Here is a 14810-nt window from a genome sequence, read left to right on the forward strand (position 1 = left end):
AGTAGATAACATAGAAGACTATAACTCTAAAATTTAAGACCAAAACATAAATATAAAATCTAAACAGATCCACCCAATTGTCCCGAATATATTCCAAGGTAACCGAACTTAACAAAACCAATCAAACCCTATTACTTGGTCAACCGGTTGACCATCACCATAAGCCAACTAGTCAGTTGGTTCAGACCAGCCAGTCAACTAGCACTATCAAGCAAACTGGTTGGCCAATTCAGCCAACCGATCGATCGGTTGATCGGGATTCCATAATCTCGATCTGCTAGTCTTCCAAAATTCTGTAGATTCTTAAAACCTAAAAATTCCACACTTCATATCAAATGAATTTTAAGCCAAACTAATACTAAAACATTAATTAAACTTCTTAAATCATCAATATATTCAACATCATAAAAACCCTAAAACACTTCTTTAATCCACCAACTATAAAATCCCCAATAAAAAACAACAGAAGGTAGAGTCATGATACTTGCTTCTATAACCTTTCTTAAAACCCAAAAGCTTAAGTTTAGATAGAGCTAAATTCCTTGTTATTTTTTTAGAAAAGTTATGGCAAGGAAGAGAAAGAGAAAAAGGAAAAAAACAAATTTTTTAGCGAACCTCTTCTTTAAATATATAGGTTAGGTTGGGTTCTTAGGTTGTTTCTTGGGCTTAGGTCTAATGGGTCATGACATGGGTCTTACAAAAAATATGTTAAGTTTTGCATCGGTGGCCTTTCTTTTGTTCATCCTTCTTTCCTCTCTCCTCTTTGGTTCCAAAGCCAAATCATGCACATTTTCAAAGCAACCCTTCAATTTATTTATTTTTTTAGATTTGATCCATGTTTTTTTTATTGTTATTTATTTTATTTTAGATTATCCATGGAATTATAATTTTTTTTTTCAATTTAATCCTCCTTTGGTTTTCTCACCTTTCAGATTCGGTCCCCATTCTTTTGATTTTTTTTTAATTGTTCTCTTAATTAAATTATCTTTTCAATTGCCTCAATATTTCATATCATTCTCTTAATTGAATTGTTTTTTTATTTGCGTCCCGCAATATTTTAGTTTAGTTTATTTTATGTTAAATTTATTTTTATTTATTTTTATTACTATTTGTTTTGTTTTTAATCCTTTTTTTATTGGAACTTTATTTTTTTATTTTATCCTTCATCATTTTATTGATCAGGATTTTGTTAATATTTCAGGTCACGAGTTTGAAAGATTTAATCGGATTGGCTTGGATCTTTTTTTTCCATGTCCTTTTTTACAATTGATTTTTTTTTGTACCGTTCTTCAATAGGATTGTCCCGATCTCATGTACTAGGTTACAGGTTTCACGTATTAGCCCAGCTTTGCTCGGGGCAATATTTTTTTAAAAAAAAAACTTATTTGTTGTTGTCATTGTTGCCTAATTTTTTTTTATTATATTATCAAATTAATCAAGATAGCTCGATTATTGAATTTCTTTTATTTTTTAAAAACACAGCAATATTCTTTTAAACCTTTTTTTGTTGAAAATAAATTTGGTTTGGCACACGAAGTTGTGTAAGACACCAATCTAGTGGTTGTAATAGCTAGTAATCATCAAATCTTTTTTTTTTCTCTTGGAACTATTAACGCAAATTACATTATTTGGTTTTGGCATTTCAAATTGGATATATATGATAATGAACTTGCTCTTTCATTCATCAACCAAGTTATTCAATTGTTCATAGACTGACCAGTTCTTTCCCTTCTTTTTTTGTGTGTGGAAAACAGAAATTTGGCATCTTTGTATACATGTCTCACATCAAAGAAAGCATATGATACATAAAAATAAAAATAAAAATAAAAACCTACTTGAGGTGCCTTATACGTTTACATTTTGTAGCTAATTGATGTAAAATGGAAAGTTTTGTTCGGTTCAATACTTGCAAAGTAATGTAATTTATGGCACTAAACTCCATTTTGAGACACACATGTCGAGCACCAGGTGAATAGACTCACCAGAATATACACAGATACATGGGGAGTTTCCGTTTTCACATAATCAATCAGCGAGGCCTGATAACGGGAAATACACCACTGACTAGATCACTTCCGAGGACACCGGAGGAGGCAGAAGGTTTGCCTGTAGTAAAGAGAGCTGGCGAATCCACCCCTGACATTCCAGATGTCTCAAACTCTGATGAAATGGGGCCAGATTCTTGGAGCATATAGGATATATTCTCCAACTCGCGAACCACTTCCAACATTGATGGTCGTTCAGCAGGCTCATCATGACAGCACTTTAGGGCCAATGCCATGAATTTCTTGACACCATCGGAGGGATAAGGACCCATTTTTTGGTCTACGATGGAGAACATTATTCCAGATTGACATGCTGCGTTAACCTGTCGTTGACAAATAGAAGAGGCAACAACATTAGATTCTGATGAAGAAGGGTGCAACTTCAGCATGGGAATCCTCTCTGCATGTTTCTAGTGTCCTATCAAAAACACTGTTTGTGCTCCACTGCAAACTTCTAGTTCTATGGTGCAAACAAGGAACAAATTTCAAGTAGTTAAGGAAATAGGTTGTATGTTTAAGGTATCATATTATAGCATGATTGATAATCTGTCCTCTGATGTTGGTGGTTGAGCATAAGAAAACTATTTTAGCTGAGAAATAGATGCAAAGATCTTCATCCGAGTCTAAAATTAACAGTAATGTCCAAATAGTTGCCTTTTTTTATGAGACTAGACAGGGAAACTGGCAAACACAATTGAATTATTGAAAGAATCCCTGGTTATAGTGTGAAAATAACTCTGAAGCTTCTACAGTTACTGATAGAAACAGATTTAATGCCGGTCAGAGGTTCATGCAACAAGAATTGATAAATACTACAATGTTGATATCCACTATTAATCCTGCTCAATTTTATCCTGAATCAAATTTTCACAGTTGAAAAACAATAAGCAGTTGTTTAAGTTATGGTATTTGTGATGAACCGTTATGTACCTCTCGAACGATATATTTTCCATGAGATATAGGCTCCATCCCTGTCAACAGTTCAAGAAATACAACTCCAAGGCTATAAACATCACTCTTATCTGTCAACTTGTTGGTCAGAAAATATTCTGGATCGAGGTATCCCTGCATGGAGTTCAGGTTCAAGTGAGTTCAGTGCATTCCCACGTCAGATAAATATATCATGTAGAAGAAAGTTCTGATTGCTACCCAAACTTGCTTTTTACCAAAGGTTTGGACATATTGCTAGGAAAAAGGTACCCTTTGGAGAAGAGGCCATTGGTTAACTATTCAAATTTCTATGTAACTTTCATAACATGGATTTGATTTCACAAGATTGATGTACCAATGCTGAAAGGGACATGTCATATTATGATATTAGACTAAGCTTCAGTCATTACCTAGTCATTATAGAAATTTCCAAGACACTGGGAAATTGGAAAGTATAAAATGTGTGATTTCTTGTACATTGAAAACATGCGTTATAGTGATGATCTTAAATGTCTTTAGTATTGAAATTACAGGTAAAGGTTATAGCATCCTCTGAAGAGAGTTTCATAATCCACAATTCAAATTGATCATGTTACAGAATGCTACATACCGGTGTGCCTTTCACAATTGTGGATATATGAGACGCACCGCCTTCGCAATCTTGTACTGGTGCAAGCTTCGAAATTCCGAAATCTGAAACTTTTGCAGTAAACTTGAAGTCCAGTAATATGTTGTTTGCTTTGATATCTCGATGGATGATTGGTGGCTCAGCTTCAGTGTGAAGGTAGAGTATACCCTTGGCTGAACCCAATGCAATATTCATCCTCATAGAAAAACTTGCAGGTCTTTTGAATTTACCTGTCATATCACACATCAACAATGTCAAATATGACTATATACAAGAAGAAATAGTCGAGCTTCTACACCATGGATTTTGTTCCCCCCCCCCCCCCTCCCCTCCATCCTTTTTAAAACAAACAAAGATGATGACATAGCAGAAGAACAATGATTAATTATGGTTGAAATCTAAGATGAGAATCATGTTACACCCTTAGAGTGACATCTAGCTAGCAACTTCGAAGCCTTATTTAGTGCTCATCCTACCCCTGCTAATGCTATAGCTGACAATGCTTCCTATTCTCTTTCAAATACTCCATATAAATTTATTTTTTGATTTCCTTGTGCAGATAAATGACTAATTAGAAGAGAATGAAGGGAAAAAATGAGAAATGAACATGAGGCTTCAGTATAATCTTCTGCATACAAATCCACAAAACTTTCTTCAAAATGTTTGGAAAAAGAAAACAAGAAGAAGAATCTAATCCAACAACATCACAAGTTGCACAATACAAAATGTTTACCAGAGAGGAGGTATCCAACAGAACCATTAGGCATGAATTCATACACTAGCATCTGCGAAATACACAAAACGCAAAGATGGTAAGTTGTTGATTTTGAAGTAGATGATAGGCATTTTGGCACTCAATTTTGACAAGATACTGCCAGAATTTTCAAAAGAAACAAAGAGAAAGCACAAAGAGCCTAGAACGACATTTTAATGCATCCAACTGTTGGGAAGCTAAAATGACTCTCGGTCTGAGCTGTTATCCCATAATCATATCACAACAAGTCGTATGTGACAGGTATTGTTACCCACAACGTACCTGCTCGCCTTGTTCAACACAATACCCAACCAATGGCACCAAGTTGCGATGATGCAAGCGTGACAAGAGTTCAATTTCAGTGAAGAACTCTTTCTGACCCTGCAAAGATCCTTCATGTGCACGCTTGATGGCCACTATTGTACCATCAGCTAAAACTCCTTTATACACCTTTCCATAACCTCCTTGCCCAACTTGCATAGAGCTATCAAAACCATTTGTTGCCATTTCAAGTACTAGAAAACTGAACTCTTTCACACTTTCAGTTTTAAATGGAAGTTTTTGAGCTGCATGGAAAAAAGTAGCATCAATACTTTTTGATGGAGACAAGTAGGGGGGAGCAAATGTCATAACAGGATAATGGCTTACTTGACTTTTTCTTGAAAACTTGACGATAAAATCTCTTGTGCTTTTTATAGAAAATGAATGCAATCACCAAAGATATAGCAACTATGAGGGACATGGATCCTAACACAATTCCAAGAAGGGCACCTCTGCTCATTCCTGATTTCGGATGCTTGAGAATCACTGACATTTTCAAAACAATGAAAGCAGTAAGTTCGCTGTATATGATTTGTCATGAAAGAAAAAGCTCCAACACCTCCCCCGGTATCTCTTGGCCCATGCATTTGATCAAATAACGAACTAGTTTGTAGAATAGAAATGGAGGAAGATGCAGCAATTCTAGTCACTAGGCTCACTACTAATAACTTACTGCAGTTTCACTTTATCATACAATGTAGATACAAAATTGATGTTTGAAGTGAAAAACATGTAGCTCCAGAGACATACCATCTTTGTAAGGTCCAAGGAGCGTGAAATTAAGTAGATCATATGGGCCAAAGGTATCATCGCCGGGAATGGAAAATGTAGCAAACTCGTCCATGAGCTGTAGAATCTCGCTTGTGTTGAATGTAAAAGTATCATTACTAAATGAAGGAAAGATTTTCAAATACATCCTCAGCCGGGGACCTTCTTCCCACATGAATGAGTCAATCACTAGTTGGTAACGGTTCATGCCAAGATAGTCGGTTATCCAAAGCTCAAATGGGAATTTATATGGTTGAAACTCTGATATGCTGGGACTTCTCAAGCGTAATCCAATGCCAAGAGGTGCAGCACAGAAGCAGGGAGCAGGAGATTCTGGGACGTATTCAAAATTATCACTAAAGGGGCAAGATTGAGTTTTGCAGCCATCAGGGAAGTCATTTGAGCTTCCAGGAGCCTCAGTATCTTCAGTTGGGACTCCACAAAACGGGAGTATGTTTAGCTCATTTGCTCTTTGACAGACAGGATTGCCTTGAAGCCTAGATATCCAGTTATTAAAACTCTTAAAACTATTTGCTACACTTAATTTAGATCAATATTATTTCCTGTATTATATATGCAAGAAACTCTCTCGGAACATTTTCCAACGGTAGCTTAAGTCATTGTAGCAACATAGTCTACTGAAAGAAATATGAAAACTAGATTCTAAAAGCATGTGATTCAGGGATACAAAAATAAATATAATTTGTACGTGACTGACTATATTATATATAGAAATTATAAAACTTGATTAAGCAGGAAGAAAAAAAAAATTACATGAGTACTATGAGAATGGGGGCTGGGAAAAGGGGAAGGCAAAGGGAAAGTTATTCATGCACATAACAGCAGGCACAGTGCAGAAATGATGATTCTATATATTAGAGAAGGTAACAAGCAAGAATTTACATGTTTCAGAAATGCAAAACATCATATAATTTCTGAAATCCAAATCTAATTTCAAAAAATCTAAGGCATGAAACTTACAATGTTATAACAAGTTTATGCGGACTGGGTTCCTTGCACAATAATGATACAAGGTTTTGTCCAAGATAGTTCAGCACAGTGCAACCACTAATTGTGAATGGAGTTATGTGATTAAACAACATGGTTCAATGAGTTGAAGCAGTGAGACAAGGAGTGACTGCTTGGGATCTAAGGAAACATCTAATCATAATTGGCAAAAGGACTTAACAATCAAATGATCAAGACATGGTCTTTATCTCATTTAGATTAAATAAAAATATTTTCGAAAATAAAAACAAGGCTATGCATCAGAAATTAAAAACAAGCATAAAAGAGCCCGGATGCAGTGACATTATTAGGAGTAAAAAGAAATGTATCTGCCAGAAAGTGAATATATTATATGGTAAAACAAATCTCACTTGATGCTAACGTTTGCAGGAGGATTTATAATGCCTGAAATATTCGTAAGTGAATTGTTCCGGAAATCCCTGCAAGTAATGCACAGTATAACAAGTTTAGGTAGAAGATACAGAAGGAGGAAGGCCAAGAAGTTCACTGTGCCTGACGCAATTTACCCCAAAAACAATATAAATTGATACAACGAAGGATATGACATGGCAATAATTAAGAAAAGATAGACTGAAAAATTCATTCAGAAAAGGTTGCTTTCTGTAATTAAGCCTTACAAGGTAAGTTTTGCAAATGAACCAAGAGTCAAACTCTGCCAAATGTTAGTGGGAGCATCACCACTCAAATTGTTGTTCTTAAGCAACCTGCAATAAAATATAATCTTCATTATCAACTGGTATCATCCATCAACTATAAAATCAAAGAGCTTCATAATATACGATTATTTTAACCACGCTAGCATAGTGTGTAGCAGTAAAATAACAGAAAGTGCACAAATAAATGCAGAGAGGTCTTACAGTTTTTGGAGATGAGGAAAGCCCGAGAAATTTGAAGGGATTGGTCCAGTGAGCATATTGTTGGATAAATTGCTGCAATATTAAAAAACGTTGTGAATTACTTTGTCATGTCAGAAAGAACAAGGATCGCTATATTAACCGCAGCAGCGAGGATTTTGAATTTCGCATGAATACTCGAATGAATGAATATACAATGTTATATACTATACATCAAAATCATTCTAGAGTTGAAGACAAATCTGGTGGTTTGTTTCTGGTTTCACCACATGGGATTTGGATCATACCCACTTTCATCGTGTACAATCCCATTCATACATTGTGCGCTAGTCTTAAACCAGTTGGATTATCTTTTCTTTTGTTGCTGTTTATTTTTTGAACTTCCACTAACGCTATTGTAAGATATGCAAATAGTAGCATTTCATTAAATGCTAATGTTCTTGTGGTGATGTTCTATTTCATAATTTTAGCAGCAAAACCTCTGCTGTGGATGCATACTAGCATGTATATAGTTTTGTATGCACGTCAACAAGCATAATACACAGTGTAGAGACAATTCGAGCTGAAAAGCACTTGAGCTTCCACAAGTTTGGACTTCAGTAACTTACATAGTTGTGATATTATCAGAAAGCTTATTTGTCGGTATGCTTCCGACTAGCTTATTTGAGCTTAGATCCCTGAAAAAAAAAATTATTAATAGCCATCAGAAAAAAATCAACATTCTAAAACAGATCCTAGTAATTTGGAAAAAAAAAACATTATTTTAAGACAACTACTCTACATAGTCATGAATATTTGCATATAAAGAACAACAACCAGTTCAAAAGGAGGGCAACTGCAGTGGTTCATAGAATATGACTGTTACTGTCGCCTATTAAATACAAGCACATGTAACGAGGAAAGCTACATGCTTGAAGAATTTGTGAGAAATAATGATGGTTAAACGAAATACTCAAATTTTGCCTGAAGACTTACAAGTAGAGAAGGCGTGGTGAGCCACTCAGATCGGGAACAGATCCTTGCAAGTTGCAGTTCCTAAGACTCCTGCAGAGCACAATGTGAGAGTGTTAATTAAGAACCAGTTTTAGAGAATTGCAGTTCAACAAAGGCAAGCAAGATCATTTTCCTAAAAAAGGACATCAGAAATTAACAAACAAAAGACTAAATGCAACTCTATGCATGTGTGACAGATCCCTATATGCTTTTTCACCATTGAGATAACATTTTGACAGCATGCTTTTTCATGAATAAAGTAAAAGGCTGAAGTATGGAGAAGAGCTTACAATTTCAACAGTGTGGACATGTTGCCATAAGACTCCGGGATCTCCGTTCCATTAAAGTTGTTGTTATCAAGTTGGCTGCAAAGATTCATTGTATTCAATGATAACATTACCAGAATTGCTTCTTCTGCCTATAAAATTGGAACTTTTTGTTTGATATGTCGTGGAAGAAAGACAGCAGTTATAGGGGTATTACTGTCATGGTTCCGATGTATGTTTTTTCAGTATCTTCAGATTTACTTCTAAAGTGATATGGGAGAAAAAGTCGCTACCGTTGTAGGACAGATTATAGAATGAGATGGAACTTACAAAACCGTCAACTTTGGCATCTTTGAAAGCTCTGGTGGAAGATAGCCTGACAAGTTGTTATTATCCAACAGGCTGCAAACGTTGGCAACAGCAAGTGACAAAAAAAAAAATAAAAATAAAGAAACATGAACGCAAAATTAGGTTCATTTGCTTCGAACTGACAGCGACAGCTTCATGAAAAAACGCAATCAATTGAATTATATGCAGGTTGTAACGGAACTTACAGGTGTATGAGTTGAGGTAATGCCCCAAGTTCCGGCGGAATCTGACCACTGATTGAGTTGTTGTTCATATGACTGCAATTAGAAAACATCCATGAGAACATGCAAGAAGGGGGGAAAGAGTTTGTCCCTAAAGAAGAAGCCACTTACAAGTGCCTGACAGTGTTCAAGTTTGCAAACGATCTGGGAAGTGGTCCTGATATTTGATTTATGTCCAGCTGAAACTTGGTTATGTTGGGGAGATTACCAAGCTCATCTGGCAAAGGACCTGATATTTGGTTCCCGCTCAAAAGCCTGCGAATAGAGAATGGTATAGTAACTATATGCCATGCAATATATGATCGCTGTCTATATTACTCATGCCCACAAGGAGATCTCCTGCTTTCCAATTTCACAAAGCAGAAGCTTGACCAATCTTGGTCACCTGTTTTGGTAAGATGGATGTAATGCCTAAGGCAAGAATGACCACCTATTTCTCTTTCACACTCTGTCTTAAATCTTTACTCTCCCTCCCCTTCAAAAGAACCAAACAAAAAAAGATGGATTATTCCCACCAAATTGCCCTCTATCTTCCTTCCTCCCAACCATAGAGTAATATGGAAAGTCTACTTTTTCAAGAATCAAACAACCAGCAAAGTGAAATTTGTTTCTTGGCACTTAATTTTGCAATTTACATAACGTGGAGCAACTATTACGTAGAACAATTATGCAGGAGTTTATGACCAGATTGGAGCATAAAGTTGTTATTTTTCTATTTTTATTATTTTCCTAGTTAATTTTGAATTTTAATTATTTGTTTTTTATTTAACTTATAATTTTTAATTTAATTAGTATTTTACTATTTAAAAATTCTAATGCTAAATAAATTCTATTAATTAGATAAATTTTAAATAAGAATTTTTTCGATACAGGATTTTAGTACTAATATAAATAGATTTGTCTAGTTTATTTCATGGAGTTTAATACTATTATTTAGATTCGATAAAAATACCAGAGAATTTTCTCTAGATTTCTCTGCAGTTTAGTCTGTAACCTTAAAGCATGAGAACAATAGTTTTATTTTTGTTATGTGTTGCATCTGGTGGTATTAAATTGGGTCAATATCCAGATCAATAGCGAACCGTGAAAAGAATCGTGCAGCAATTGGTAGCAACCATTTTTATGATGGTGATCAAAGGATGCAAGTTGTTTGGGATCAGCTAGATAGTCATTTAGTAGTGATAACAAGTTTAAAGGAGTAAATGCAAACTAGCTTTGGCGACATCAATGTCAGATTTGATGACCTTGCAAACAAGCTTAAGGCACTAGGATTGCGAGCAAACATGAACCCGGAAAGAAGAGAGGCACGCGTCAAGGATGACACCCGTGGCGACTTGTTATTGAACCATTTCATGCAAATCCTTGTAGCTGGTATGACTACGAGTATTCATCTGATGAAGAAGATTTATTTGGTTGATGGGAAGCACAAATAGGAATCACAAAAGGAGAGGAACGTGTTTGGAGACTTATCTCGGGGTTGACCTTACCTTAGACCTATTCCTAAAATTTCATCTAGACAACCATTTGTCTATGTGAAGGGTGTTGGTAAAGATGAACTTGATGAAGGTCATGGGACTTTGTCAGATCAAGATAAACAACCACGACCCAAGAGATAGAAATCGATCAATGTGATTGAATGCCATTATGACCAAGAACTTTTTTATGACAAGTATGTTCTATGCAAACCTGATGGAGATGATGAAGAAGATTTATATGATGAAGATCTTGCAAACAAGGACATGGAGAACCTTGTAATTTCTAACAAGTTTTCTAGAGATATTATGAAAGATTATTTTAGGTTTCATTTAAGTGCAACAATTGAAGTATTAGAGAGAATAGATGATGATGTTCTCGAGTTATCTATCAAAAATTAAACTCTTCCACTTCATAAAACAAATTCTTTGAATACAATATTGTAGCTAACTTATTCATGAAGTAGCATGTTTTTAACCTATGAGCTTCAAATTTTAATTTATGGTGCGTGTATAACAAGTAAAAATTCATATGTGATGTTATACTTTATGTTTTTATAAAGTCCATTTATAGTTCCTTCCTATATTTTTCTACTTTAAACTTGAGTTCATCAATTACTGAAGAAATGGATGATTCAAGAGAGCTTAAGTTCATGTGTTGTCCCTCTTTACTAACACCAAAGAAGGATGGCAGTTGGTGTATGTGTATTGATAATTTCACAATCAATAAAATCATTATGGGATACCAGTTTTCAATTCCACGATTCGATTACATGCTAGATTAGTTGTGTGATGTAACAATATTTTTAAAGATTGACTTGAGGAAGGAGTACCATCAAATTCATATATGACCAGGAGATGAGTGGAAAACAACTTTAAAGATGAAATATAGATTGTATGAGTAGTTATTCATGTCAATTGGGTTAACGAATGCACCGAACACATTCATAAGGATGATTAATCAAGTTTTGTTTTGTCATAATGAAACAAATCATATTGAGCACTTAAGCAGTGTTATAAAGGTGTGGCTAAAAAATAAGTTGTATGTGAATCTGAAAAAGTGAGTTTCATGACCAACAAGTTGTTATTCTTTGGTTTTGTAGTAGGAGCTAATGGAGTCAAAGTTAACATGGAGAAAGTAAAGGTAATTTGTGATTGGCCCATGCCCAAGACAGTTAGTGATGTGCGAAGTTTTCATAGCTTGGCTACTTTTTATAGGAGATTTATTTAGAATTTCAGTAATATTATGGCACCAATCACTAAATGTTTAAAGATGAGGAAGTTTAAGTGGGGTCACAGAGGAAGAGATAAAACAGTGTTAGCTTTGGAGGATAAGTATTATTGGTCTCAACTTAAGCATGATGCAAACAATTTTGTTCAATGTCATTTTACTTGGTAAACAGCTAAGAAGCAATCATAAAACATTGATTTATACATGCTTCTACCTATACATGAAAATATCTAGGAAGATATTTCCATGGATTTTGTGTTAGACCTTCCATAAACTCGGTGAGGAATTGATTTTGTTTTTGTTGTTATGGATAGATATTCAAAAATAGCATACTTTATACTTTATAAGAAGACTACAGATGTGATCAATGTGGCTATGCTATTTTTTAGAGAGATAATGAGGTTGCATGGTGTTCCAAAATTCATCACGTTTGATAAAGATATTAGGTTCCTTAGTTATTTTTTGGCTAACTTTATAGAAGATGTTTAATTCCTCTTTGAAGTTTAGTAGGACTGTTCATCCACAAATTGATGGCCAAATACAGTCTCTAAACAGAACTTTAAGTAATCTGATTCATAGCATTGGTGGAGACAAGCCTAAACAATGAGAAATTGCATTGGCTCATACAAAACTAGCTTACAATAGTTTCAAGCATAATGCTACTTGTAAGACACTATTTGGTATTGTGTACATGAAACCTCCAAATCATGTACTTAATCTACACTTAATACCTAAAGCTACTAGATTTAGCAAGTCAATAGAGAATTTAGATGAATAGGTGGAATTGTCCATCAGAAGGTTAGGAGAAAACAAGAAAAAGTTGCTGCCAAAATTAAATAAGTATGCAGCAAACAAGCATAGACAAGTTAAATTATTTTAATAAAAAAGACATGTCCATGGTTTTCTTGTTCAAGGAGAGGTTTCTAGTAATTAACTAAAGATAAAGAAGTATGGTTTGTACTGAAAAAAAAATCAATGATAATGCTTATATTATATTATTAAGCTTTCGTATAACATATATAAGTATATTGAAGACCTTCAATGTTGTTGATTTTAGTATTAATCTGAATATGGATATTTAGTTTATTTTATGGAAATTAATACTATTAATCAGATTCAATAAAAATATCAGAGAATTTTTTTAAAATTGTTTTATAGTTTGGTCTGTAACCTTAGGGTTTGAGAATTCTAATTTTATTTTTGCAACACGCTACATCAAATTATAGATAGACAATTTTTTAACTCCACATATTTGAACTTACAAAAGCTGCAAGGAAGTCATATTCCCTATCTCTTTTGGTATGCCACCACTTATATTGTTCCACATAAAATTCCTGCAAAAAAGAAGCAAATTCAAAAGGATTGAGAGTTTCAGTAACAAGGATGATGATTAAATAAAAGATGACCATTTGATATTAATTGATGGTATGCTAATATGATCTGACTCACAATCTTTTTGCATATGTTAGAAGACCGAGTTCAGGAGCTAATTTTCCAGAGAGATTCAGATGTAGCATACGCCTGCCAGAATGAATCATGTAATCAAAACGTACATGATCTGATTGATCTGATCAACCTTAATCTATAAAGATAACAGCAAATTATAAATATGAAAGTATAAAATCAGCATACAATTCTTTGACGTGAAAATAACCATCATTTTTATCCAAGATGCAGACTACTCCTGTCCAGTTCGATGTACAAGGATCACTTTTTTTCCAGTTATTAAGATTGCCCCGTGTATCTATGAGCTTCCGACGGACTGCTTGCAAAACACTGACTGGAACACAGAGGAAAGAATCATTCCACAGTGACAATAACAAAACCAAGAAACATAATCAACCATGCACATGCTTGTAAGTGTGTCTGTTTATTCATGGATAAAGAGGAGAGAACCTTCCAATGGATGAGTCATCTGCGCTGAAGAAAGCATAGCAAAGTAACATTGCAACAAAGCAATAATGACTCCAAATAGACAGAACCTTAGCCTCAACATCTGTCGAAATCAAAACCAATACGATCAGCGTGTAAGAAAGAAACACAGAGAAAGAAGTAAATTGTCATAGTGGTAGTCAAGAGGCTGCCATGAAACAAACAAAGCTAGCTTACTGTTATCAGAAAGACTACCAATTACTAAATGGTAAAGAAACCTCACCTTCATGCAGTGAAGGGATTGCGAGATAATAAGAAGCAAGAAGAGGGCAGGCTAGAAGAGTGGTCGTTTCTTATGTATAGAATTTGCAAAATAGTCAAGATGTTAGATAGCCATTAAAAAAAAGAAAATTATTGCTCAAGGCAACTCCCAAGCCACTGTAAGGCGCCAAACAACATAGTTGACCATTTTTATTTTCTATAATTATTGTTCTTTTCTCGTTCATTTTCAATTAATTCCCCCCCTCTTTCACCTGAAGTACACCCCCATCTATTCTTGAGTGGCTCAATTAAAGGTTGATAAAGATTGGGATAGTTTCCTGTAAAAAAAAATGGCTGGGCCGCAGAGGACCGGAAAATTTCGACAAAAATCTGACCATGTCACAATTGGTATCATCCCAAATCCCTTTGAACTTTCGAAAGTGGCCTTTTTTCCTTCTTTCTTTTTGATCTTTTATATTTACAAGCAATGAGACATCTACGAGTCCCTTTGAATGCCTCGAGACGACACTTGCATCGTTCATTTCTGGACACGATATTGCATGAATCACGGTTTGATGCCATTGGTAAGATGGGCAAATCAGGATATTATTGCTGGACATAATACAAGAGCATCTCCCTTTTTTCTATGTTTTTATCCAAACTCTATAAATTATGAATTGTGCACCTTTCTCCAACGGTAAGCCTTCTCCCTTTTCTAATATATTTCCGAGCAACTAAATCCTCCCGGCTGGGTTGTTTTAAACAATATAACGAGTGAAAGGAGACTTCAAAAAAT

At 34.8% G+C, this 14810-nt stretch overlaps 1 protein-coding gene and 1 long non-coding RNA gene across 2 annotated transcripts; both read right to left on the minus strand.

Moving 5' to 3' along the window:
- Positions 1 to 1812: 1812 nt before the first annotated feature.
- LOC133677094 (probable LRR receptor-like serine/threonine-protein kinase At1g06840) lies at positions 1813 to 13396 on the minus strand. Its single transcript, XM_062098930.1, has 18 exons — positions 13331 to 13396; positions 13144 to 13215; positions 9290 to 9433; positions 9143 to 9214; positions 8919 to 8990; positions 8613 to 8687; positions 8305 to 8373; positions 7938 to 8006; positions 7333 to 7404; positions 7093 to 7179; positions 6826 to 6894; positions 5429 to 5943; positions 5006 to 5164; positions 4640 to 4923; positions 4337 to 4388; positions 3586 to 3833; positions 2976 to 3110; positions 1813 to 2368 (listed from the first exon to the last, which is right to left on the minus strand). The coding sequence occupies exons 2-18, from the start codon at positions 13206 to 13208 to the stop codon at positions 2030 to 2032; spliced, it is 2526 nt and encodes an 841-aa protein (XP_061954914.1). The 5' UTR covers positions 13209 to 13215; positions 13331 to 13396; the 3' UTR covers positions 1813 to 2029.
- Positions 13397 to 13518: 122 nt separating this feature from the next.
- On the minus strand, positions 13519 to 14142 carry LOC133677095 (uncharacterized). Its single transcript, XR_009835688.1, has 3 exons — positions 14037 to 14142; positions 13778 to 13877; positions 13519 to 13661 (listed from the first exon to the last, which is right to left on the minus strand). It is a non-coding gene; the product is annotated as an uncharacterized LOC133677095 (long non-coding RNA).
- Positions 14143 to 14810: the final 668 nt, after the last annotated feature.

This window comes from Populus nigra, chromosome 17, assembly GCF_951802175.1.
Source record: "Populus nigra chromosome 17, ddPopNigr1.1, whole genome shotgun sequence".
Taxonomy (NCBI): Eukaryota; Viridiplantae; Streptophyta; class Magnoliopsida; order Malpighiales; family Salicaceae; genus Populus; species Populus nigra.